Source organism: Lepidothrix coronata, unplaced genomic scaffold, assembly GCF_001604755.1.
Source record: "Lepidothrix coronata isolate B3197 unplaced genomic scaffold, Lepidothrix_coronata-1.0 Scaffold144, whole genome shotgun sequence".
NCBI lineage: Eukaryota > Metazoa > Chordata > Aves > Passeriformes > Pipridae > Lepidothrix > Lepidothrix coronata.
Window position 1 is genome coordinate 601,196 of NW_016690324.1, and position 26,936 is coordinate 628,131.

The 26,936-nt window shown below is 40.6% G+C and overlaps 1 protein-coding gene across 3 annotated transcripts in view; it reads left to right on the plus strand.

Annotated features, from left to right (window-relative positions):
- Window positions 1-321: 321 nt before the first annotated feature.
- RNF130 (ring finger protein 130) overlaps window positions 322-26,936 on the plus strand; it is a 54,809-nt gene continuing 28,194 nt past the window's right edge. Inside the window, exons 1-3 of one of the 3 annotated variants that reach the window (XM_017827918.1) lie at window positions 322-843; window positions 10,851-11,045; window positions 23,492-23,742. In XM_017827918.1, coding sequence (XP_017683407.1) covers window positions 576-843; window positions 10,851-11,045; window positions 23,492-23,742 — 714 coding nt within the window. In that variant the 5' untranslated portion in view covers window positions 322-575. The remainder of the gene's footprint in view (window positions 844-10,850; window positions 11,046-23,491; window positions 23,743-26,936) is intronic. The other 2 variants (XM_017827916.1, XM_017827917.1) reach the window with 2 other exon arrangements.

Here is a 26,936-nt window from a genome sequence, read left to right on the forward strand (position 1 = left end):
CATGGAGCGACGGCCGCGGGCTGCTGCCGCCGGGCTGGGCACCGGGCTGCGCCTCCGGCCGCACTGAGGCGGCGACGAGCCCCGAGGCGAAGCGAGGCGGCGCGGCGGGCCGAGCCCGAGGCGAGCCCCGCGGTCTGTGCGAGCGCGGCTTAGGCGGCAGCGGCTTCTCCCGGCGGCCTCCCCGGGGCTGCGCGGGGAGGGGGCCGCGGAGCCGCCCCCGCCTCCTCCCCTCCCCTTCCCTCCCCTCCCCTCGCCCAGCTTGGGCAGCGGTGGGCGGGCGGCATGAGCGCGGCGCCCTGAGAGACCGGCGGAGCCCCGAGGGACCGGCGGAGCGCGGCTGCCCCCGAGCAGCATCCCGTGGGAGCCGCGGCGGCGGATCGCACTCAACTGGGACCTGCCATGACTCCCCTGGCTCCTCCCATGGCATGAGCCCGAGCTCTCCTCCCCGCTCCGCCTGCTTTTGGTCTCTCCTCGCTCCCGGGCTGTCAGATGGGATAGGACACACCCGGGCGTGCGGGGCTCGGGGGAGCGGCGGTGGCAACCGGTGACGGCCGTCGGCTCGAAGGGAGTCGAAGATGAGCTGGCGGTGGGCTCGCCAGCACTGGAACGGCGGCTCCTCCGTGCTGCTGCTGCTGCCGCTGCTGCTGTGGCACGGCCGCGTCCGGCCGGCCGGCGCCGACAACGCGAGCCAGGCGTACTACACCGCGCTCATCAACGTGACCGTGCTGAGCCCCGAGCGCGGCGGGCCCACGCTGCTGCGGATCGACCGCGGCCGCTACGGGCAGGACTCCCCCAAGGTGGAGGTCAAGGGGCTGCTGGTGACTCCCGTCCCCATCAACGGAGGTAACGCTTCCCCTCGCTCGCTGCCGGGTGGTTTGGCCTTTGCCTGGGCTGGGCAGGCTTTCCTCGAGAGCTCTTGACAGACGGGGAGGAAGAGCCTGCCCAGAGGAAAATAAAATAAATCCATGATCTGAGAGTGCTGGCTTGAATAACGGCTCGGCGAAGCATAATGTGCTTTCCAGCGCGGATCCCAGTAGGCTGGGCGTATTGAGCGGGTGAAGGTGTTATTCCTAAACTAATTACAGACAGTCGGTAGCGATAGTTGGCAGTATTTGGGGACAGCGTTGCCGTGAATCTCAGAACAGCTGCATAGCCATCGCGCTGCGAGAGGTGCATCTGGATGGCTTTGGCAGCTGCGTGAAGTCACGATTGTTCAGTGTGCAATTCCTAAAAGCGCTGTTTAAGCTGCCCATCCAGACCAAGAAAGACTGAAGCCATCAAGTTGTTACTCTCATAGCCAGCCCAAAATGCTCTTGTTTGCAGTACTGAACACTGGGCAGAGCTTCCAAATAAGTTTTCTTTTAATTAAGTGAAGCTGTTGTCAATCAGTTGGGGTTTTTTTTGACAAATACTGGGGTTTATGGAGAACGCCAGTTTGAACAACTGAGACTACTGTGATTTCTGCCTGAAATGAAACCAGTTTCTTCAGTGGTAATGGTGTAGTTTTAATAGAATCTTATTTTGAAAATCCTCCTTGACGTTATCTAAACTGCCATCTTTAAGAAATAGACCACTTGATGGATCACAGTGGTCCCAACCTGTCTCCTGGACAGTAAACATCTGAATAATGTATTAAGTGAAATATTGTAGTCAGTTAAAACTAGAGTCTAAGTGGTGAATGTTAAGAGTGGTTTAGAGGAATTGACAACACAAAACTACTACATTATTATAAGCTTTAGAGAATTTGCCAAATCATAAGATCAGGAATACTTCGATGCTTCTTCAGAACAAATGCATCCTGGTAGGCAGCCTCTGTAACCTTCTGGTCCGGATGGATCAGGCTGTGCATCAGCAGGTGCTTGCCAGTCTCACTGAAGCTTACTTTCATTAGCTTTACAAAGTGTAACTAGGATATATTAATGGGGCAGATTTTTGGGAGGAAGAGTATGGAAGCAGAAATCGTTGAAGAAATATACTGTAAACCAATTTTCATTTGTACTTCATACCTTCACCATGCTCTCTGAGTCAGCTATCATCAACTGTGCTTGGTCTTTCTTCTGCTTCCTGGTATTCCTCACTTGCACCTGCCATGAAATCAGGAATCTATCCTGAAACTTTTAGGCATGTAAACACTGTTATTGCAAGTAGTATTTTTACAGGTTTTAAATCTGCTGCCTTTTAATATAGTTAAGGTATCAAAGCACTTTATTTTTTGAGATTGTATTATTTGTCAAGGAAAACTTTTAATATTAATTTCTTTTTAGTCTGCTTCTGTAACATTTTCTGCTTTCTTCTGATATGATCTTCACTAAGCTGTGATTAAAACATTGAGGGAGGCTGTGACAGCATTTTCACAGGCTGCTAGTAATGGGAGAAGAGCTAAATAAAATTCTGAGCAGTCCATAAACAGTTTTTTTTTACCTACCGTTAAGCATTACGATGAATAACTTTAGTGAGAAAGCGCAGCAGGAGCTGTGAAACTGCAGACCTGAATTGCTGCAGTTTTGACACGGTGCAGTCAGTCGTTAAAACTTTGTCATCAGTTGTTGGGGGGGTTCAGTTTTGTCCTGTTTCACAACAGAAGACTTAAAGCAAGCATAGCAGCAGTTGTCTTCCTTTGAGATATTCTGAATTGTTCTGTGTAGGTTGTTATATAGTGTACATTTTATTTGAATCTTGCTAAGGTGCTTCTTGTGGTTTAAAGATATTTCATGTGGTAAGAAAGACTGGAATATTTTATGCTTTTAGTTAAGCTGTTCTTGAACATCCTCTGATTTTTTTATATGTAAACTTGATAAAAGATGATGCAGTCTTGCTGAAAGTAATTGCTCTAATGTCTTTTTATCAGCCTGTTTATATTACTGTAGAACTGGTTTACAAAATATTTTTTCTAATAGCTCTAAACACGAGTAGTTTCCAGCCATTGCTGTTAGAGCAATAAATGCTCTACTCCTGTTCTCGCTTATCCTCAGAAGAAAAGGACTCTACAAACATTGTTAACAACTATGTTTGAAGATACCTTGAGTTTGAAACTGCTTTGATGTCAAGCATTCACCCATTTATAGCCTGTCCTTCGAAAGTTCCCTAAATGTGGATGATCTGTTAGCACCTTGAGGGTATAGACTGTTTTAGAGCTGAAATGTCCTTAATGTCACATTTTTGCATGCTCTGTTAAGAATCACAGAATGGTTTGGGTTGGAAGGGACCTTCTAGTTCATCTCTTTGCAACTCCCTGCCATGGGCAGGGACACCTTCCACTAGACCTGGTTGATCAGAGCTCCATCCAACCTGGCCTTGAACACTTCCAGTGATGGGGCATCTTTTTACGTCCCTTATTCATTGCCTGAAGGGAAATAAATTAATTTATTAATTCAAGATGTAGGGATAATGGTCTGGTGCAGACCATATTACCATTTGTAATAGCACAACCTGCTATTTTAAGTGTTCTGTTCTGCAGTGTTTTTTAACTTGTATTCTTGAATATGCCCAATATTCTATATACTGCTTTTCAAAGAAGATGCCAGTCCCATGGGATCACCCGTCCTTTATATCTGTGCAGAATGACGCAGTCGATCACTTCTCCCGTTTCTTTAGCAGAATTTCTTTCATGAAATCCAACCTTGTCATGTTAATCCATGTATTAAAACTCTTTCCCTGCTCTTTTTATAGACCCTCGTATGAAACTGATAGGGGCTTTCAAAAGCAGCGTTCCCCTGGAAGTGGTGTGGTGGTAATTGGCGTGACCCCTCGTGAATGTGCCTTCTGAAAGTGCAGCTCCAGCGAGCTCCTGGTCACAGTTGGCTGCTGGGTGAACATACAGCACCTGTGTGTGCACATTTTTCCAAGAACATTAAATGCACAATAGCAGCTCAGTTTCTCTATTAGTTTCCCTTCCGTTCTTCCACTTCTAGTTCCTTTTCTTACCTCCTCTAAGTTGTTAATCTTTTTTCGTGACTTAATATCTTATTAGAAGAGCATTTTAAAAAGCTTCCAGATATGAATTCTTGCGGATTATAGACAAAAATGCTCCTCTGGTTTTGTGTGGAAGGAGAATAGTGAAATGGATCTTCACAGCCTGATGCAGCTTTTCTGATAGTTTAGTTCAGGTTTGTGAGGTTCCTGAGCGCTTCTCCCTCAGTCCCTTGCTCTGTTATTTGTGATTTTGTGCAACCAGGCATTTCATAGAGTCAGAGAATGGTTTTGGTTGGAAGGGACCTTAAAAATCATCTTCCAACCCCCCTGCCATGGGCAGGGACACCTTCCTCTAGACCAGGTTGCTCAAAGCCCCATCCACCCTGGCCTTGAACACTTCCAGGTCGTTTCAGCCCAATCCTCTCCCAACAACTGCCTGGGTCCTTGTGGCATTATCTGTACATGTACATTATCTGTACATGCACCATGTAAGTGTTCAGTCCAGTGCCACTCCAGTGACCTTCTTTGGTATTGGGTGCCTGACACCAGTTGTGGTGCAGACCTGGAAGTGTCAGGCATATTCCTCTTGCCATGGCAAACCAATTTAGAAGCCACTGAAAACTCAAATGGTTCTTGGTAGAAACTGCAGTGCTTTTGTGACTTAGTTCCCTCAAAAAATGTTCTCCATAGGGAACAGGACTCTTTGTGACTGTTGAGTTTGTGTTATTGCTTGTTTTGTGCTTGGATTCCAGTTGGAGCACTGGAAATGTCAGTCCTGTGTGCTCTGAGTCCCCTCATGGGTGGTCACACCTTACTGGGGGCTGAGAACTGGGTAGCAGGAAAGCAGGCAGGGTGGTCAGGACTGGAGATGAGGCTGATAGGAAGAGAAATAGCAGCAGATTCAAAGCCAAACTTGAAAATGTTAAGATTCACTGAGCCAATAGGTCAGGAACAAGGGGGTGAGGGGGGTGGAAGGAGAGGAAGTTTGAAGGGTGTGTGGGGACATGATGGTTGTACAAAAGCTGCTTTGGAGAAAGAATTAATAGGAAGGGGAGATCTCCTGAAGGGGTGTTAGGGTTGGGGCTGGGTAAGGAGGCTAGAATTTGAGGAAAAACATGTTAGAAAAAGGTGAAAGTGGGGAAGAAACAATGTTGGCTCAGTGTTAGGAATGGAGGTTGTGTGGTGCTGTAACTACAGCATTCTGTCACATCTGACACTTCATAAACATGTTGTGTGAACAAGTTTTAGCTGCAGAAGGTTTAAAATGCCAGTTTCCTGGTAACTGCAGAGCTTTAGGTAGCATTCAGACAGAATTTCTGGCCCAGAATCCAAACCATTAAGGTTTAGGAAAATGCAACAAATGAATATATCAGTAGAGTAGAGGAAGAAAAATCTTGTGCCATGCATCCATCCTTTGCCACTGGTCTCACTATCCAGCTAGTCATTAATTGATAGAAAAAGTGGAGGTTATGTATTGGAGTTTTTAGCCATAATTGTAATACTTACTGAGCTAACAAGATTAAATCTGAACTATTACAGGACTCTTCTAAGCTTCAGTGATTTTCTTTTGTTTAACTTCTTCCCTGAAACAAGATTACCTCTTATTCCAAGAGTTTCTTTTGGTGCTAAAGCCAGCTTTAGTCAAAGCAATTACCTGAAAGAGCTATTGAAAATAAAATGTCGTTGTACATAACTCATTGACTCATTGACACAACTTTTAAAAAGTGGAAATTATGGCTGGCTTGAATAGGGACTGTATTGATAATAAGACAAGTAGTAATAATGCATTGAAAGAAAATATGTCTATTGAACATATTAAGCCCTAATGGGACTGCAAATAACTAGTACCCTTCCTTGAAATAAGAATCAATCAGCACTGCTGTGTTGCTTCTGTAGATTTCCCAGCTGAATTTGTTTTCTGGAAATTTTATCACAGGATTATAATTAATTTGTTGCACAGAGCTGTCTTATTTTACCAGTCAGGTGTGCTATGGCAGCACCTGCCTGGGCAGTGGTGCTGGAGGAGGGAATGCTTTGGGGTTCAGGCTGCTTGACACTGCACCCTCCTGTGTGCTGGTTTTGCTCCCAACAAGCCTCTTGATCTACTGCCCCTCAAAATACCAGTGGTGTCTCTCCAGTTATTGTATTACAGTGATTGAAGGTCAGACTTTAAAATGATTTCTGTATGTGTAGCTGAGACAGACCAGCTCTGGCAACTGGTGCTGGGCTCAGAGAGTACAGAGAGATCTTAGTATTGGCTAAGATCCAATCAATAGCAAGACATCTGACCTTTAAAAAGAAATAAAAAAAGGAAGAGGAAAAGAAACCCCATGGAATTAAATGGTTAATGCCCAGGGAGTGGGATATTTCCATGAAAAGGGGACAAAGTCTGATAACAACCAGTGCAGCAACCTTGGCTGAAGTCACTGTTGTGTTCTAAGCAGTGCAAGAGCAGCATAAACACACTGTGTATGAGAGGGAGCAAACCCAGCTGTGGGTCAGAACTAGGAGATTGCATTCTGGCAGGTGAGCACTTCTGGCAAAGCCTCTGACAGCTGACCTAATAATTTCATTTTTTTCCACAAAATGGCTCTCCCTTGTATAGGGAGAAGACTAAAAACTTGGTAAAGCAATTGGAAAAGAGGAGGAGGAATGTAATGTTGCTGTGCTAATGTGAGCTTGCTACTACTTCTTCAGTAGTTGAGGGAGCTTGGTTGGATCTGTTGCATTATTAACTATTTTTTTCCACATGAATCCCTAAAATGCTGTCACAAACCTTAGTCCTTCAGCATGAAGGGCTCTTGAATTATAAAAAATGGTCCAGGAGAAACAGTTATACAAGTTGAACAGTCCTGTGTGTTCTGCAGAAGGAAACCAAAGCTCTCCTGGAGCTGAAAACAAACATGGGCCTAATGGTAGATACTTTAATTGCAGCTGATCCTTCTGTAAAGAGGCTCTTCTGTGGTGCTGGGGCTTACAGAAGAAAGGGAGATGTTTACAACAACATATAGTACATAGCTCTTTAACCCAGCAGGCTGCCACTTCTAACAGAAAATTGGGTTTTTGCTAGCACATGGTACATAGATAGACATGAAGAAAGGAAAGGCAGAGTAAATAGCTTATATTTCAAATAAGCTGGAAGAGTAGCACACCTATAGGGAAACAGATGGCTTTCTGGACACTTGTATCTTCTGAAATTACACGAGGGACTTCTGATCATGTTTTTTTTTCTGTGCAAGTGATTTGTTTTAGAATAATTTAATGTGAAATTGCTTTTTATTCTGGCGAGTAACATTAGCTTTGGGCACCTCACTACAAGAAAGTTGTTGAGGCGCTGGAGTGTGTCCAGAGGAAAACAGTGGAGCTGAGGAAGAGTCTGGTGCACAAATCTGATGAGAAGCAGCTGAGGGAGTTAGGGAGGCTCAGTCTGGAGAAAAGGAAGCTCGGAGGGACCTTCTCCCTCTCTACAGCTCCCTGGAAGGAGGTTGTAGCCAGGTGGGAATCGGTCTCTTCTCTCGGGTAAGAAGCGACATGATGAGAGGAAACAGCTCAAGTTGTGCCAGGGGAAATTTAGATTCAATATTAGAAAAAACTTCTTCACCAAAAGGGTTGTCAAACATTGAACCAGACTGCCCAGGGCAGTGGTGGAGTCACCATCCCTGGAGGGATTTAAAAGACTTGTAGATGTGCCACTTGGGGACATGGGTTAACAGTGAACACGACAGTGGACTCGATGATCTTAGCGGTCTTTTCCAACCTGAATAGTTCTAAAATGGTTCGAAATCTAAATGATTCTATGATCATCCAGCTAATACTTGCGAGCCCATGTCTTTTAGATTTTAGTTGGACTTTGGGCACTGGAGCATAGATAGCAGGATAACGTAGAGCTGTCAGTGATTCTGTTTATCTGTGTCCCTTACAATGCCCACTGATGTGCCTGGCACCTCAGCTGTACAGCAGATGTTTTATTTTAGCCAGCTCACTATTCAAGAAGGGTGAACCCGATGGTAAGACTTTCACTCTGAAAATCGTGTATTAGGTATATTGAAAAGACAGGCAGAAAATTTCACATTTCACTGTTGTTTCTGAATTTTTAGTTTAAAGTGAAAAGATTACTTAACATTTGTGTGGTGTGATAGGATGCTAATGTAAAGAAAAGTGGGTTGTGGCTTTTTACTAAATCTGAAGTGACTTGCAGACACTCAGTTCAGATTTATCTAAACCAACCAGATTTTTTTGTACTACTTAAGTAGTGCTGAATTAATATTGTCAGCTGTTAAATTTTCATCAGGATATACTGAATACACCTTGTCAGGAATAACATGCTGTAAGCATTTGAGTGGTGTTTGTTGGTCTGTATCTGGAAAGCTTTAATCTCTTAATATCTTGTTTCCTAATTCTGTTGCTTTATCCAGTAACATTTCATAGCTCTGTCCACAGCTGAGAGAGACTTTGATCTCTACTGTGGTAGAAAATTTTGTACTTCTTTTCCCACAGATGCAGTTTCTGTTATCTCTTACTGATTTCTCTGTTGCTTTTTAAGCTAAAAATTTTCAAGCTGTACAGATTTCAAGGTGCCTACGTGAATTTTTGTAAAACTGAACTATATAACAGACTTTGGGTAATGCTGCTTCCTTATTCAAGATGCCCTTTGTGGTTTTTATAATTTTTCTCTGTAATAGCTTTATTTTTGTGGCCGTTTTTGTTTTCACTTCATATCAGTTTTGAACATGATTGCGCTGAAGCAAACCCTACATGATCCACAGGATTACTGTTTTTCATAATCTCATATATTTTAAGTAATTTTATGTTGGTCATAGTGTCTACTTTCAGAGTTATCTTTGGCAGTTTGAGGGGATTCTATGGAACTGTGGCCGTTTATTAAATGGCATTTTCAAAAGGATGTACCACACCTGAGAAGGATGGGATTTTTAGCTTTCAGGGCTTGAGAAACTCCCTATCACGGTCTTGCTGGTGCTTTCCACCTACCATGTTTTTAATTGGAAATGTTCAGAACAAGAGGGAAGTGTGCATTAAACTGCTTTTGTCTTAACAGAGGGCATTGAGGTTGGTGGCACATGTGCCATGTTGTGGTTCTGTAACATTTTCAGAAAGGACTATAATTCCTTTTAAAAAATATGTACTGTTCTCAAATTTAGGATTAGAAAGAGAAGCTGCAAAAGTGCAGTGGGCGTGAACATGCTCTTTTTATGATTGATGCTGTTTATGATGGCCATCACCAGTGCTCCAAAACAGTGTGTGTGGATCAGTGCTAGGCAGCAATTTCCAAAAGGGATTCAAGTAATGATGTCAGAGTAATGGAAGAAAGTACTCTATAAAATTTGGCTTTGGGCATCTGTATTTCAGATTTTCCCTGATGCCTGCATGAAACAAAAGCAAAAGTGCAAAAATACAGCAAATAGCCCTCCATGTCTGAAATGTCTGATACAGCCTTGAAAAACAATTGTGAAAAGGATGTGCTGGTATCTGGCTCCCCACCCTCCTTCCAGGGGAACAGGGAGAGGCACTTCTTGTCCAAATTAAGAGATGCAACGACTTCCTGAACGTCTGCCACAGTATAGATTCATCTGCACTAGTTTTCTTTAGGCAAGCAGAAGATTGTCTTTCTTGTTTCAGAAAACATCTTCAGCTCTCTGAATCTCCCTCGTTACAGAATTTAACTTCAGCTGTGTTAAGCTGAGGGTGCTTAAAAAGACGTTTGGTTTCCAGCTAATATGTTGAACAGGATATTTTTTGTGGTGGATCTTCTGCTGAAATCTCATAGTCTGTGCTCACTGAACTCACTTCTTTAAAAGAAAAAAAATATAGGACACTTCATTTGAATTGCTCTTACAAACTACAATGTTTTCTGAGCTATTATGCAAATAAATTGTTTGTTTATATCTTCAAAAAATAACTGTTTATCCCAACTATTTTTAGTAGCCAATGATTCTTATACTCTTGGCATTTGAAAGCAAAAATATATTTGCATTATAGATTGCTGTTGGCTCTAGATTTATAAAATCTTTTCATAATATGACCAGTGTATCAGACTAAACTGTTTCCAGTTTTGCAAACAGATCTGTCTTTCATCGGTTTCAGCTGCTGTAGCGTGAAGTTTATCTTCTGCCTTGGGTATTGTGCCTTTTATACGCAGCTCTGTGTGGGTTTGGGCTGTTCCAGGATATGTTACAGCATCAGAAAGGACAAAAGAGCTTTGCATACTGTTGAATTCAGACATCTGGCATTTGCCATTTCTGTTACTCTTCCTTTATACCAGCTATACCTGTTTAGCTGACGAGTGCTTTGTGTTTGCAAAACCATTTGTTTCTCTATGAATTTGAATACGTTTCCTTGTAGACAAAATGTGCATATGTAAAAAGCTGATGTTGGCTGCTGGGGTTTTTACAAGATCAGCTTTTAATATTGTCCTTTTTTTACAGTAGCCTGCACACGGCAGATAACTCTGAAATCTTGTTTTCACAATCTGCTTTGTTTGGTTGTACTTCCCACTGCAGTGATATTTATGGCTGCATTAGAAAGAAAAAAAAAAAGTTGTAATCCCCAGAATGACTGATAAACAGCTGTTTTGTAAATGCCTATAGCAGATGAACCATATTCTAATGTTTTTAAGCCTCTAGGCAGGTATTGATTTGAATGTGAATTCATTGTTCTAGCTGCACTGGAGTTAAAAATAGCGTGTGTTAGTGAGCCTAATTCTCGGGCATATAGTCACAGCTTTGAAAGCATGAGACTTCTTTTTTTAAGTCTTTTTTTGATAAGAATGCAGTTTTCTTTAGGCTTTATTAACAAGAGGATAGTGGCTTTCTAGTGCATGACAGTTAAGTAATTCAGCAAAACTTGGAGTTGGTTTTGTTCTCTTTTTTTCTGCCCGTTTGAACGATGTGCCATCCATGTAAATGTATTTCCCACTTCAGTTGCAGATCGTCTGGGCTGTGACCCTCGAACACGTTTCCAAGTTCCACCGAACACCAAGCAGTGGATTGCTCTACTACAGCGAGGAAACTGTACATTTAAAGAGAAAATACTGCGAGCAGCTTCACATAATGCCACAGCTGTGGTCATTTACAACAATATATCCAGTGAAGAACCTGTCACCATGACTCATCAAGGTAAATAAAATGTAATCTCCTTTGCTGTAATTCTTTTGCCTATAAACTATTGGTAAAAAGCCCTTGGCAGTGGGCAGATGCTGTTTGAAATAGCCTGTTCTCTAATGATGTTTACATGTATGCAATATAGTGAAATAAGCTAATAATTCTGAATAGCTATTTTCCTTTAGCATACATTTTATCCAGTGTAATTGGTTAAATTACTTCCCTCTGCAGTGGAGATGTGGGTGTGTTGGAGTGAGGAAATAGCTGTTAGATCTGAGGAGCAATCTTTCAGTCCTTTCTGAAGAAGAGGAGCTAACATATATAGATATATAATGAAAGGTCTAGAATTTTACAAAGCATCTGTGCCTGAATAATTTTACAGCAGCATGGTTTCAACTGGCTGTTCTGGTGGGGACCTTCAAATGTTAACAGTTGTATTTTGGCATCTGAGCCTGCACGACAGTTTACAGAGGGTTGTTTTTCTACATTGTGTCTGAGTGCCATACAGGAATTAACAAAGCAGTGATTTAGAGGGCAGTTGGCTCTTTAAGTTGTCCAGAATAATGCTGGAAATCTGGTTTTCTGCAGAGTTCTACTTCTTTACAGCTACCTGTGTGTAAAATTTTACTGCTGCTAGTGACTTACTTTTGCCAGTGGGAACATCGTGTAAACATTTTCCTTGGTTAAAAACTATATTCACAATTATGATAACTACATTTTTCATTTTCTAGAAGGTTTTCTCAATTTGGAATTATTTAGCTTAATTGAAAAAAGGCATAATTTTGTATTTGGTGGCTGTGCTGCTGTCTGAATTTTTAATTTTTTTTTTTAAGAATATTTTCAGTCCTTTTAAACATAGGAGGTTGCTTGGAAACTAGAATTTCCTGATTATTGCTCTGTATATTGTCACAAAATTAGAACTGAGTTCTTTCTAAAGTGCTATGGTGGGGGTTTTTTCTCTCCTTTTTTTTTTTTTTTACAAGGCAAATGTCTTGTGGCTTAGTGAGGTTTGACCTTCCCAATTCTGTATACCATAGGAATTTTCCAGGGAGATTTTGACCTCCATGTAGCAATTCAAAGCCTTGACAGTTCATTTTCGTCTTAGATACCTTCCTTAGACATTTTTACAAGTAATCTGCAGGCAAAAAGTTCCATATTTTAGTGAAACACTCTTTGACACCTTCCTCTTGGTTTTGTTTGTTTGTTTGTTTGCCACTTCTCTCTCTGCAGATGTAATGCCCCCCTAAACCTTTAACTCTGGTCTCTGTTTGAGATACTTGTAAGAATGTAAATTTTGCAGTCTGTTTAGCCATGATTTGTGAGTTTTCCCATGGCCTGGAATACCTCAGTGTGACAGGAAAAAGATTACTTTTGTGTTGTTGTCTCTATTGCATGTTAAATCAAACAATGGGCTTGGTTGTAATTTTAGTACCTTCTTTTTCATAGTGCTGTTAGGTTTGGCAGTTGCTTTCATAGCAATGGGATGGGATCTGTATTTTCTTAGGAAATCCTGGTTCACTCGGTGTTTCAGCTCTGAAAACCAGTGTGTTCCCTTTGAAACTTAATCAATAGGCCCAGTGGTTCTGGTTGGTTGAAATAATATCTCAGGATATAAAATATTAGAGCAGCTGTGGGTAAAATGGTGTCAACCATATCACAGCTTTTATGCTTTTTAGGTGGTGAACAGCCACATCATCTGCTAATTAGATATTCCAGTGCACTGCACCTCTTCTCCTTAGTATTTTCTATCCCCAAAAGTCAGGAGGAGTTGACCCTGTGTATTTGACAGCTTTTCTGCACTGATTCAGTTAATAAGTGTTAGAGTTGAGATCAAGTGAAAATGAAAGTGAGCCACCAAGTTGGTCTTACTTCTCTATATGATGTCTAGTGCTGTGCAGTATTCCCCTTAGTATTCCTCTTTTCTTTAGAAATTGTCTACACAAGACAATTTTGCAGCTGTGTTATGATGACCAGGTTCATGGCTCTGCATTTTCTTTCCATAGGCTGGAGAAAGTAGCCCTTGTGTTATTCTATATCACTGTAACATCATTTTTGTACTGCTGCATAACAGCCCCTAGAAATATTCTGTCTTCCTGGTGAAGCAGAGAGGAAAGAGGCAGCTGGACATAATGCATTCTCTGAGCTGCAAGCTTTCCTACTTGGGTATTTGCATGAATTCCAATCGCCTGCTTAGACAGTGTCTGTGGTAAAAATAAATAATGTATTACAAAGATTTATGTATGTTGCCCACCTGCAGAGAGGTGATTCCCTATGAAAACAGCTTGAGAAACAGTTCTCACCTGGAGGATTAATATTTTATCCAAGCTATTTTATGCTTGAACACACATTTGAAAATTTTATTCTCATGGAAATTCATTCGTACTCAAGCTATTACTTAGCAGAATAGAAATTCCTTCTGGTGGCTGGATAAAAACTGTCAGTCTGGAATCAGTCTGTCATCACCATGTCAAATGAACAGTTTCTGCTGCTAATATCAGAATTTGCTTTTTCTTGTGTGATAGTCTGCCTCTTTGTCTTCATGTTGAGTTTTAAAGTAGGTATTGACCTTAAGGAATCGGTGACCTTTTTTTAAAATACCTGTATTTCTGTTAATGTTATTTGCAACATTATTTTCTTTTCTGTGTGCATATCCTTGTATATATTACCATATACATGTAAAATAAACTTTTTACAGAATCCTGTAGATGTCTTCTATCAACCTAAGCAAAGGATGTCTTTCCCAGCATAGGTTATCTTAGACTATGATGTCAGTGGCAGGAAGGCAGTTTTATGAGTGGTTTTTCTTGCTACTTCTGTTAAAGCAAAACTGATAACTGTCTAATGTAAAAAAGAGCCTGTGTGGTGGAGAAAATATGTAGCTATCTCCATTATAAGCAATTATGGGAATAGTAAGGAAATGCAGGTTGAAGAGCATTTTAATTCCTTTTTTGTTTGTGTGTGGTGGAAACAGTCCCGTCAAGTACAAAATAGTTAAACTTGGGGAGGTTGGAACCAGATGATCCTTGCAACCCAACCCATTCTATGTTTCTATGATACTGAATTTCTCTATTAAAATCTAGGCTGGTATTTGGATTTATAGAAAAGAATATAAGCCAAAGAAACCTCTAAAGTTCAAACTTCATTCTCGGAATTTATGGAACAAATATAGACAGAAAAAGAGAAACCCATATAGAAGAGAGTGTCAAACTGAAGTTGCTGGATTCCAATAACTGCTGTTTATCAGCACCTAAGGAATTTCCTGAGGTACAGAAACAATTTCTAATATAATAGTAGTTTTAGCGGATTTATCTGATACGGGTAAATCTTTCAAGGTCTTTAGAACAAGCTGCAGATGTCTCATCAGGATCAATCCTTGTGGCCCTTCTAAAGGAACAATGCATTAATTCCCGGGAAGAAGGTGTTTCTGTTCCATGGTGTGCACAGGTGACGCTCCCCTGCAGTGGCACTGTGGGAACGTCGTCCAACATGGGCTTCCAGAAACAGGTTCCTTTCAAGGGGAGGATTTTTCATGGCCCACTATTCACTTAAAAAGCACACTGGCATGGGAAGGAAGGTCTGTACTTGCTTTGAACTGTGCTAAAACTGACTGTGGATTATTTTAGGTCAGTGGGTCAGAGGCAGGAGGGACAGGAAGCGATTTGGAGTTGTTGCCATCTAATGGCTATTCCACGTTCTTGCCCTAATTCGGAGTGGGTACAGTAGGCTGCAGAGATCCAGCAATGGAAATGTCACTGTCCTCTGTTGTGTCACTGTCCCTGAGAGCAGCACATCTCTAACTCTGCTGCTTGCCTTTCTCACAAGTGTCTCTTTATGTAACTGTGAGCTGAACTGATGCGTGAAGGCTCTGGCAGGGTGCACTGCAGATTATTTTGCACAAATGTGATGAATATTTTAGCTCTGTACCAAATCCACTGTGAAACTTTCCCTGGATTACTGAGACCTACTTTTTAATCCGCAGCTCAAAATTAATTTCATTGTATATTACGATATTGTTATTAACATTTATTATTATTAATTTACTCTGGAATATTAGTGGACAGGAAAGAGATGAGTCATTAAAGTTGAAGCTTTGAAATGGCAAAACAATTAATAGTCTAACCATAGTTTACATGTATTTGATCGTTTTTTGTTTATGTTTGCTGATTGAAAGTCTGGAGAACAAGTGTCAACAGCATTATTGTTTATCCTGTTTCCCACTACATTTCTTGGAGGTGCATCAATCAGAAAAATCTGTCACACAGGAGATAGAAGTGTCTGACACTTAAAGACACGTGGAGAGGAGTGTGTTTGATGCACAGATTCTGGACCATAAGGAAGCACTTGTCTCTTCCAGACAATCCAGGGAACCCCTTTGCAGAGCCATCATAGCCTCGGTGCCTTGCAGAACTCCTTACCAGTGTTTCTGTGTCATACATGCCTCATCCACAACTGAAATAACAGCAGTCAGGCTCATTTTAACTCAGCCAGCTGAAAGGGTAATTAGTTCTGTGACTGTGAAAAGGCCCACGGGACTGTTAGTGGCTGTAAGTAATTACATTCTTCTTCTTATCCAAAGTCTGAGCTCCAGCAGCAGAGTAACTCCCTATATCTATGGACTCAGTAGAACCAAATTTATGATATTAATCTATGAATATGCTATTTATAAAGCTCTCAAAATATTTTGTAGTGTCCTTGGGCAAGGCTCTCTTGCCATTTCTCTTTTGTGCTTTGCTGAAATTGTTTGGAATGACTGTCCATGTCCAGATTGATAGAGCTGTACAGAAGTTGTCTGTCTACAGAAGAAAATACATGAGCATGACAGATTGCCCTTCTTAGAAATCCCTGGGTTTCTTAGCTCCACCATCTATTAGAGGGAATACAAACTGCTATCCAGAAAGAACAAAATGAAAGCACTCGATCACATTATAGAATGCAAAGACTTATAGTTACTGGAATCCAAATGTGTCTTACATTGATGAATGTACCAGTAAGGTCCCACTACATTAATATTATTGATTAATCAAGATTGTGACACTATAACATGTTATGGACATTGTTCAGAAGTATAGAAAGTAAAAAAAAAAAAAAAGGTGAAAAAAGGTTGTTTTCAAATTAGCAGAAATATCTTTTGAAGATAAATTTAGTATTTCAGAAATCTGTGAAACTGAGATGAGGAACCTTTTTTCAGTAGTGTGTAATGTATTAGGATTACACCATTTCCCTAGTTCAAAACTTAGGGTGATCCTTCAGCTTTTTATTAATTTGCATTTGTTCAAGATTTGAATATAGAATTTAGTCTACTTTGTCAGCATACTAAAACCTTAACAGTACAAGTATTCCTTAAATAGGACTGCAAATGAGGTTTACTCACTGTAAAACATGGTTAAATGCCTTATAAAAATATGCAAATAAAAGAAAAAAAATCTGTGCACAGATTGTGGAAAGGGGATGATAAAGTGATACATTTCTTTCTGCCAAGCTTTTTTTATTCTTCCGGCATTATTTAGGTGGAATGTCCATTTCCTTAAAAAAAAAATAAAACTGTAGTGCAAGTAGATGCAAAGAAACTTTGCTAGGAGAGAAGTGAGTGTGAAACGTCTGTAAAATCATTGCAACATCTGTCTACTTTTCCCTTATCTAGGCTTGGTTTTCCTTAGTGTAAAGAGCCCAAAAGGTCACGTGTGTTAAAAAATATATACAAATGGAATTCCCAGAAGATAAAATTCCTCCCACAGAAAGGGAATATGTGATACAAGTAGAATGATCAAGGCAGTTCAACGGAGGGGAACACAATGAACCCCAAGCCCCTGCACCCAGTGTCCTTACCGTTCTGAGGGAACTCTGCTGCAGTTCTGATTCCAGGGATGTATAAATTCTCCCCCCTTCTCAGCCCGGCCCAGGGGTCTGTCCTCCTGCTGCACAGCAGAAGTGTTGAAGTAGCATATTTTTGCTTTCGAAAATAAAGGTGGGGCAGAGATTCAGGAACTTGTGGGACACTTACAGAAGAAGTGGGTGCATCTTGTAGCTTAGTAGAGGGTCTTAATTTTTCCGACGGTGCTTAGTGTCATATGACTTGGGATAGAAGATAAAAAAGAGCTCTCTGGGCGAGGCTGATGGAGAGGAGATGATCTGCAGAGAAGCCAAAGCCCAATACCTCTCTTGTACATACTGGTACTGTGTTGTGTCTTTGGGAGACTGCGAGTGTTGGTTTTCTGGAGTGGGTATGTTGGGTGTAGCAGAGACAGCTTGACCTTGTCCAGCTGGGGGAAGGCCAGGGGCGTAGCTCCACATCTCACGTGTGTCAGCAGGATCTGGACTTGTGAATGAATCAGAGTTTAACTGTGACTACCTGTTTTGATCATATGCTAATTTCTCCTTAAGAAACATCTCCCTAAGTGTCAGCCTAGAGCAACTGGGTTGTGAAATAATGTCAGCAGTTGTCATCTAAATACAGCCCAACAGTTTCCTCCGCTGATTTTTTGATTTAGCCCTCCTTTTAGGAACTCTTGGTCACAGTAGGTTATAAAGCTTGTCAAAAATAGGGCAAGAACATTGTGCTGAGGCACTGTTTCCTGTTTAACGAAGGAGGACGGGCTTACAAGTTTGTTATTTATCACTTAGGGAATTAATGCGCTACAGGCTAGCACAACAAGAGTCTGATTAAACTTTAATATTTGGTTTGAAGTTAATTGTGTCACGCCCATCTTTGGAAAGCTGCTCTTGCTGTTTCTGGTTTTCTAATCATGAGCTTCAATCATATGGCTGCTTTTCTTAAAGGAGCAGGACTTAGTGATCGTCCATCACACGTCTCCTAACAGTAGAGCAGTGTGTGACACTTGCAAAACACTGAAGTGTGTGTCATCATGTTTAGAGGGCAGAGACAGGGCCCTCTCTTAGCCTGGCAGGGTGAAATCTGTTGAAGCTCTTTTTGCTACAAAGAAAAGTTTTGAGTGTTCTTCAGACATACGTCGACAGTATTTTGGTTGCAATTCATAGAAGCCCATTCCTCAATGAACTTGAAATATCTGCTTCTTTGTCCTCTTAAGTAGACAGAACTCAAGTTTTAACCTCAGAAGCTTCTTCATTTTTTGGAGGGGGAGGGTAGGTTCTTTTGCATAGGTTTGTGTAGCAAAGAGACTTTCGTAATGTGTGTTTGTGTAATCAAAGAGTAATTTCTGCAAATACCTGCTCTGTATTTTGGGATAGTTGTATTTGATTGATGCATCCTGTGAAAGCCTGACTTTTGGGTAACAGTTTCATATACTGCTGTCCTTTGAGATTTTTCTCATGGATTTTTCTCATAAAATCTGTTTTGGTGTCTGACACTTCATAAAATAGGCATCCTAAAGTAAATGTTTACTTACAGACAAGAATTCAACGTTTTCAATATTGCAAAGGCTACAGGAAGACAAATGTTTTAAGACGCTATGCAGTCTTATTTTAAAATTAATGTATACCCTTGGCATTAAATTCTTGCCTTGTTTAGAACTAAATAACTGTCAAATATTATGGTTTTGTTCTGTTTTCAGAAGTATTTGATTTGGGACATCTCAAACAACATATTTTACTCTTGACATTGCTCATGTGTTGACAGCTTGGATGTGCTCCTGTTTACTTTCTGATTAGATCAAAATAAAAATATGTGCAGCTAGACCTGTTTTAATCACTCTGAAGGTATGCCAAGGCTCTTCCTCTTGGTGTCTGCTTTTCCATAAGCCAGTTTTAGAATGTAAGAGTTACTCTTCACAACCCATTTATTTTTCATCAGACTGAAATGTTAAGGTACCTGATAAATTTGTGGTTTTCCCCAGTGTTGTTAAGTGCTGTGGAATTTTTATTTAAAGCTCTGTTCCCCGAGCCCACTTTTTCTAGCAGCACAGCTTTGCATACAGCTCAGTGTGCCTTTTCCCTTTCCTTCACCTCACAGATTCCATGGATTATATCCTCTGTGGCTAAACCCTTCCCTTGTAGGCGTAATCCTTGCTTCCACCTCTGCTCTCTTGCAGCTCAGATGTCTTCTGGTGTTTTCACAGAACTTGTGATCAGTCTCTCAAAATTTCATATATAACCATAGCACTTCATTTGTGCTTTCCTGGGTTTTTTGTTGTCATTTTGTGGGCTCCCAAATTCTGTTGGAATGGTTTCACTGTTAGTGTTTTCCCAAGAAAGCTGTTGCTCACAGTAATAAGACAGATCCCTTTCCTGGGCACTGAATAGTGTGTGTTGCTGTCTTTTTATTTCTGATATAATGCCTTCAGAAATGCTTAGCATAGAGTTATAGGATTTTAATAGAAGAATAGGGAAGTCTGCTTTGTGAAGATGGGCAGTTTTATTTCCAATTACATTATCATGATGATGTTCCCATTGTTGCAGTCACACAGGCAGTGCCATTTCAACGTCTGAATCGTGCCCTGGATCCATCCTAAAAGTGACTGTGCCATTCTTTACCTTTACCGGGAAATGTAAAATTTGTTTGCATTTTTTAAAGAAACACTGAAATTTCCACCAGCAGGATGCCCTTTAAGTTTCGGTTTTTTAGAATGAAGTGATGAAAGGATTCAGTTACAATTAAATGTTCTTTGCTATTTAAAGAGAGAACAATATTCTTTCGCAAGCATGACACGAACGTGGTTTATCTGCTTCATGCTGTGTCTGCAGCATCAGCAGCCACTGTCAGAGACTTAGGAAATTACAAGGACTTTAGCTGAAAATATCAGCCATTAGCAAGCTGCTGACCTTTGTTATGAGTATCTGGCTCAGTTCTCAGTTCTCCCCAAACCTTGTTACAAAAACTCCAAATAGCTCAGTGCCTCTTACAGGTGGTCCGATATTTCCCATGCTCAAGGTGGGATCTAAGGTTTTGCCCTCCCCATTTGCAAGGAGGTGGTTGAAACATTGCAGCAGTAGTAGCAGTTCAGTGCCAGGTTGCTGATATGCCCAGGAGGAATTGTCTCACCTGTCCTTCTCCCTGAGCATTGACCAAACAGCTGCTTGTGTTGTTCACAAGCTCAAGGAAAAATAAAACCACCACCTGTTTGGCAGTTGCACTTTACCAGGCCGCCGTTCCCTACGACCTCCAAGGGACTGTAGTTGGAAGGAAGCTGCTCTTTGAGCCATGCCTGTCTTTAGCTTGGTATCCTGGACATAGCTGTCCATAACTTGAGTTTCAGACAAACAGTTGGTAGTCAAGAATCACCAAAAAAAAAAGCCAAACAACAAAGCCACCACAAATATTTGCTTGTGATGAGACTAGTAACTTTTCTTTGAGATGACTTTCTGTTGACTTTCTAAGCATGGTCTTTTAGAATTGCTAGGAGATATGGACAGGTTAGTGAGAGAGCAAAGCAGTTTCCTTAGGGACTCTACAGGAAACTTCTGGATGTTGCTGTTTTTCCCATATTCTTGTTTTTAGTGTCTTCTCAGCTTTTTAAGTTCTTCTGTCTTCTCCTCTCACTATGTAACGTTACAGAGATTTAATGATTAATCACAACTTCATCCCTTTTCATACACAGAGTTGTATAACTATCTTAATTAAACATGCACAGGGTAAAATTGCAAACTAGAAAGAGCTGCCTGGGCTTGGATGATAGCAATTAAATGATTTATACTTACAGGCATCAATATTTATCTTATGCCTACTGTCTGTCCTAGCTTGTCATCTATGGTTCAGTGTGTAGTTCATTGGCTTTAGTTAGCATTCCAGCTTCTTTTCTCTGGACACTGTGTTCTTGGCTGAGGAGAATATTGCTTTTCGTAAGATTATGAAGTAAGACCATATTCTAAGTTTCACAAACAGTCTTTCTGTCTTCACCTGAGGATTTTTTTTCTGCTAAACTTTCAGAAACACCAGGTTTCAAGGTGCTTAAAATAAATGAGTCACTGTCTCCTCCTGCCCCCGATTGTTCTCAAACATGAAGCTCTTGCTAAAATTATTTAGGGTGATGCCCCTGACAAAAATACAGATGAACCAAGTCCCAGTTTCCACTGAGCTTCAGTATGTTAAACAGGCACAATTTATTTTTCTTTTCTGCAGTTCTCCTTGGCTTTTGCGAGGTCAGAAGCAGCAGTAGCACTTTGGCTGTTCCCAGTTGAGTCATTTGGAATGCAAATCACTTTGCAGTGATGCCAGAGGTTCCCATTGTGCTGGGCTTTATATAAAACGCGTGACAGATTGTCAGCTTTGTCACATTCCCTGGGCAGCAGGGAATAGGTAGAGGCTTCAGCTTTGGATTCAGATAGAACTGGACTAGTATCAGAAGATCTTAGTCATCTTTGCTCTGCAGATAACTATAAATCATGTTAGAATATTTTTACATTGAGCGCTTCTGCCTGATATTTGGATATTAACATAATTCCCTGGTGCAAATAAATTCCTGCTGGGGAGGCGTAGCAGAACAGTCCCCCCCCAGCCTTCCCTGCTTTTCCTCAGTGTCTGAACTAGATATGAAGAATGGAAGTGAAGTCTGGGGAAAATATCAAGCAGTATAAATTACCTGCTCTTGGTTGATCCTGCACTGTCAGAGCTGCAGGGATTTGAAGTTGCAGGAGCACAACATGCAGTATGTACATACAGAATCTTGCAGGAAAGTTGTCTCTTTTCCTGTAAAAATGTGCTACAAGTCTGGGCAGGGACCGTCTTCCCAACTGGACAAATGGGAATCTGAGTAAATTTCCATGAAAATAAAGTAAGTGGTGGATTTTTACTCTGAGCTTTGCTGCCTATTAAATATCTTTGTTACTTTGCATGAAACCAGACTTGGTACTGAAGTGTCTATGGAGAGCTGGACTAAAGTTGATCTTGTGTGAATCTGTGCTGTGCTAGAGATTAAATACATTGTATCCATAAATTGTGCTGGATTTTGGTTTTGGCTATTCAAAACTTTTGAGTTACCATGACACTTGTTTTAAAAATATTCAGAAGGAATACACTGAACTTTCTTTTCCTACTTAGACCCATGTAGTAGGATGAGGCCTGAATGTCTTTTTCATTTCAATTTTGAAATTTCTTGAGGAAAACAATTTGAGGGCTGTGGAATGTCTTCAATTTTTGTGCAAATCCTAATTTCTGAAATTACCAGCTTTGATTCTTTTGAGTAGTTGTGTCGGCACAACATCAGTGAACTTACTCTGAAAACTGATGATGGTGACTGTAAAAGTTACTATTTGGCATGGTGAATGGAAAGAGTAATGAGATAACATTTAACACTGTTGCACAACTCAATATTAAGTCCCCACTTTGGAAAATTATGTAGCTGAGTTATTGTGCCCTGGGTTTTAAAAATGCTGCTCTTTTGGCTCATTTTGTGGATACAGTAGCTTCTTAAAAATTAGTTTTTGATTAAAAGACTTTGAACAAATGCCTTGTGTTAAAATAGGACCTCATGTTCTCTACTGTCACAGTAGGTCCTCTATAACTTAAATCCACTCTAAATCCAGAATCTTGGTTCTGAAGTCGCCTTGTACAGCTCCTCTCTGAGAGAATGTGAATTGGAGCAAACAGATGGAGCAAGCAGATGAGCAGACTTCACAAGCATTTTGAAAATAGGTCTTGAAAGGGTTTTTAGTATAGGAAGCAAATAAATCTGGATGAATAAGAAAGACACTTGTAAGGGTTTTTTCTTTCTGCTTTGGTTTTTCTGAAACTTATCTTTCTTTGAACTTAGGTCAGAATTATCCTGAGTTCAAGATTCTCTTTTTTTTTTTTTTTTAAATTGCCTTAAAATATAGGAGCACTCTCTGGTCTACAGGTGATTTTGTTCTTTTTCAGCAAATCTTGTGGTTCTCTTATTATCCTTGTACCAATAATTTTCCCTTTGGGGACAGGAAGTAGTCTAGAGGCAAGACACTATGAAAACAGATGGGCTCCACATTCAAAATGGAGCTGATGGAGCTGACAGCCTCTTTGCGATCTTATCAAGCGTGTCTTTGTATGGGAGATAAAATCAGCACTCACATTTCTGCCAAGTTTTTCCATTTCTTTTTTATTTTGCGGCCACATAAGCACACAGGGGAGCTTGCATAACTCCCCACAGCAACATCCACAGCACTGGGTATGCTGAGACCACTCCAGCAATATTCTCATACTCTCACTCATCTTCGAAATGTTTTTCTGAGAGTTGCCTGTTTAGGTATCCATGGCTTCAAATATGGAACAAATGTACTCTTGAAAGCTGGTTCAGACTGCACACAGTAATTACAATGTGGGAAGTACTGTGTAACCAGCAGAGATCTGTTACTGTGTGTGGAGCTGCAGACAGTTTGCATGTTAATGCCCTGATCTGAAAATCTGGGTTTGAAGGACAAGCCAGGAGTTTGAGTGGCCAGTAGCATGTTCCATGTGCCATGGATGCCTTAGATTAAAATCTCTTGAGTTGTCAAGTGGCTTTGCATTTGGAAAATCTTTTGAGTAGCATGCCAGGTTAATTTTAAATGTAAATTAAATATTTTTCCCTTTTTTATAGGAACTGGAGACATTGTTGCTGTGATGATTACAGAATCGAAGGTTAAGGAGATCCTGAATTACTTGGAAAAGAATATCTCTGTCCTGATGGGAATAGCAGTGGGGTCCCGTGTTCCTCCGAAAAACTTCAGTCGGGGCTCTCTAGTCTTTGTGTCAATATCATTCATTGTTTTGATGATAATTTCTTCAGCATGGTTAATATTTTACTTCATCCAGAAGATCAGGTACACAAGTGCACGTGACAGAAATCAGGTAAGGGGTCTCCTTTTTTTTCCCTAAGTTTGGAGGGGATATTTCTGTATACAATAGTCAATGGGGAACAAATAGTTTCTAAGGAATGTCCCATCAAACTAGTGTTCAGAGCCTCTTTGTTCCAAGGCAGAGCATTTTGCCAGACAAGGATTTTTATATAGCAGTGTTTTCATACTGAGAAGCACCAGTATAAGATCTTCTTATGTGACAGGAAAGAATAGAACTGAAACAAAATATTTGGGGTTTGGTGAGTATAAGTCCATGAGTAAGATAGATTCTATGCTGGCTGAGTAATACATACTGTATGTATGTTGGGAATGGGGAGGAAAGTTAAATTGTGAATGAAATTAGGGGAACACAGAGCTAATGTTATGAATTCTGTCTATATTCTTAAGGATACCTTCAGTAACAGTTAAGGGAATTCAAAAGTTGTATAAAAATATTTCCAAGCTGTAATCTGTCATGAATGTTAGGGTAAGAAAGCTGAGGTGTAGAGCTGCTTAGTGATCTGTGTTAACTTTCAAGTTTACTTAAGATCACACTTGGTATGGAGTGCCTAATTCTCCCATTCATATATTTTAACAAAAATTTTGTCCAATGTACCTTTCTTACATTCTTTTTCAACTCTTAATTTAAGAACTGAGTTATGTACGACCATACTCAGAGATCTTGACTAAATCAAGTTGTCAACTCAAATACAGCTTAAACTTTAGAAGTAAATGTTTTACTAGTGTGGACTTAATGACCCACTGCCTCCATAGTCTGTCTCGGCTTTTATTGAGGAGGGTCCATAAACCTTGAGAAATCCACTGTGCTCTCTTTGCTATATCTCTCTGTCAAGGCTAACTTAGGAAGCTGCTGACCTCTAGCCACTGCTCCCCCTTTCCCCCAAATTATGGCTCATACACAGCACCTCACTGTGAGGCTGGTGTTCTGTCAGACCCAAAACAAATGCAAACTTACAAAGCCTCGGTTGTGGCACAGGATTTCCTTTTCAGTTACTATAAATAGTGTCTGATGCTGCAGGTCCCATGGGCATCCTGTAGCTTTTCCTAAGGATGTCATTCTTAAATGACCACACTGTAGCCAGTATTTAGTGTGGTCCCTTGGGATGGTGAAAGTTTAAATATAACTGTAACTTAATGAATGTCTGTGGAATACTAAATTGTGCCTTCTCTATCCCCTACATGGCTCTAGGCTTCTTCCAAATGTCCACGTTTCAAAACAGTTGCTCCATGGGGAAAGAGCTCTTATGACCTTTTTTCTTTCTTTAGATTTTTACAAAGGTCAAGAGAAACTTGATGAAAATTTGATGTGGTTTAAAAAGCTGAGCTTATTAAACTTTAATAAGAAGGTGGCGACAGCTACAGCTTAGTTTTAAAGCGCTTTGAGAGCTTTCACAAAGGCTGTACTGTTAGTGATGAAATAACTTGGTTTAGGCTATGATCTTGTTTTTAAGTTATGTCAAGGCATGCATTTTTACTTTTTTTTTTAATCAAAGCCATCAAAAACATGCTGTGTTTTGTAGATAGCAGGAGTAGATACGGTCTTTCCCATCGTTACTGTTGCACACTTCCTCCGGAGGTGTGAAACTCTGTTGCCTGTGGTAGTGGCCTTTTCCATCCAGACACTTCTGGGTTTCAAAGGCAAGCATGTGCTGAGTGCCTGTGCCCTGACTTTAGCAAAACAGCAAATCCTGAGCATTTCCAGTGTTAGCAGTATTTGTTAAAATTAGAAAATGGAAGAGATTGACCTCTTAAATGGAAGAGATGAAAGTTATTATTTAGCAAATTTATTTACCTAAGGGAACTTGAATATACTGGAAGAATTCTGCTGGAATATTATGCTTCCAATAGGGAAATAATCTCTTTAAGATTTCTTGTAGTGCATATACAATCACATGCAGTAGAACGAAATGTAAATACTACCCACAATTACTTAGTTGGTAGTGTTGAGCATTTAAGTTAAATACCTTTTCAGCCTCATTCCTCTCTTAGTAATCACACTTTTGGTTATGCAATGGTTATCAGCTCCAGCAATGTGCCAGTGTGTTCTGTGTCATTAAGTACTCAGGCCAATATGCTTGTTCCAGGGCATATAATTTAGATTTGCTTAAATTGACCAGTTTCTCACATATTGAAGTCAGGGTGAGATTCCTGACTTTAGGAGGCATATAATTTCCCCAGCCTGGCTCTGATTCTGATGCTGCGTTTCCTCTTTGGATATAATTCACTAGCTGGGATTGAGTATCTGATTTTTTCAAAACCGTGCTCTAAAAAATTTAAAATAAGAGCTGCTGTTCTGTGAAAACAACAAGGAAAAAAAAAAAGCACTTATGCAATGCTAGAATAAGTGGTACAGTTGGTTGTGGTAGACTTCTGAGGCTGTGTTTCTCAAGTAAAAGCAACTTTCGGTTTGTATGCAGGAAAATGTGTGATGCAGGGGGTACACCTTGTGAAGGATTTGGGTTTCAACTTCGTAGAGGGTGGGCACAAAACCTCCACACATTTGTTGGAGGCTGCAATGAGAGGTTTTGATATTCTCAGAAGCAGCAGCTTGAATTCTCAGAAGCAGCCCTTTCAAATGCAGAATACAGGATGGAGGGGAAGGAGGAAATACATGAACTTCCCTTTTTCCAGTCAGTGTAAACCAAGCCTGATGTCTCATGTTCCTGAAGGGAGGCGACAAGATCTTTGTTCCTCTTGGTGCCACATCTCTGGGATCCCAGGGACCAGCTGGCAAACAGTTCTCTGTTGGCTGGGAACTGGGCATCACAGTAGGAATCAGCACCTGAATTGCAGAAATGGCTCCTTCCATCCAACAGCAGTGGTCATAAAGCAGCATAAACAGCAAAAAAATAGCCTGGCCTCTGCATTCAGATTGAGGTTATCTTCAAACCAGTATTAATTTCAGCTTTATTTAAGTCTGTACTGGCTTATTTAGATTTCATGACCCATATTTTTTTCTTTTATGAGATCCTGGTGGTTTCGGGTAATAGCGAGAGCAAAACTAGGTTACACTGAGAGGATCTCTTGCATCTCAGAATAAAATCAGCCTGCTCGGTGGGGAAATATAAAAATAATTCAAGCTTAAGAGAACAGGCAGTATATTACAGCACACTGAATAAAAACCCAATATCAGCAGAATATAACAGAAATCATCAGGAGGGCACGTTCCTTCAGCTTTTTATCCTG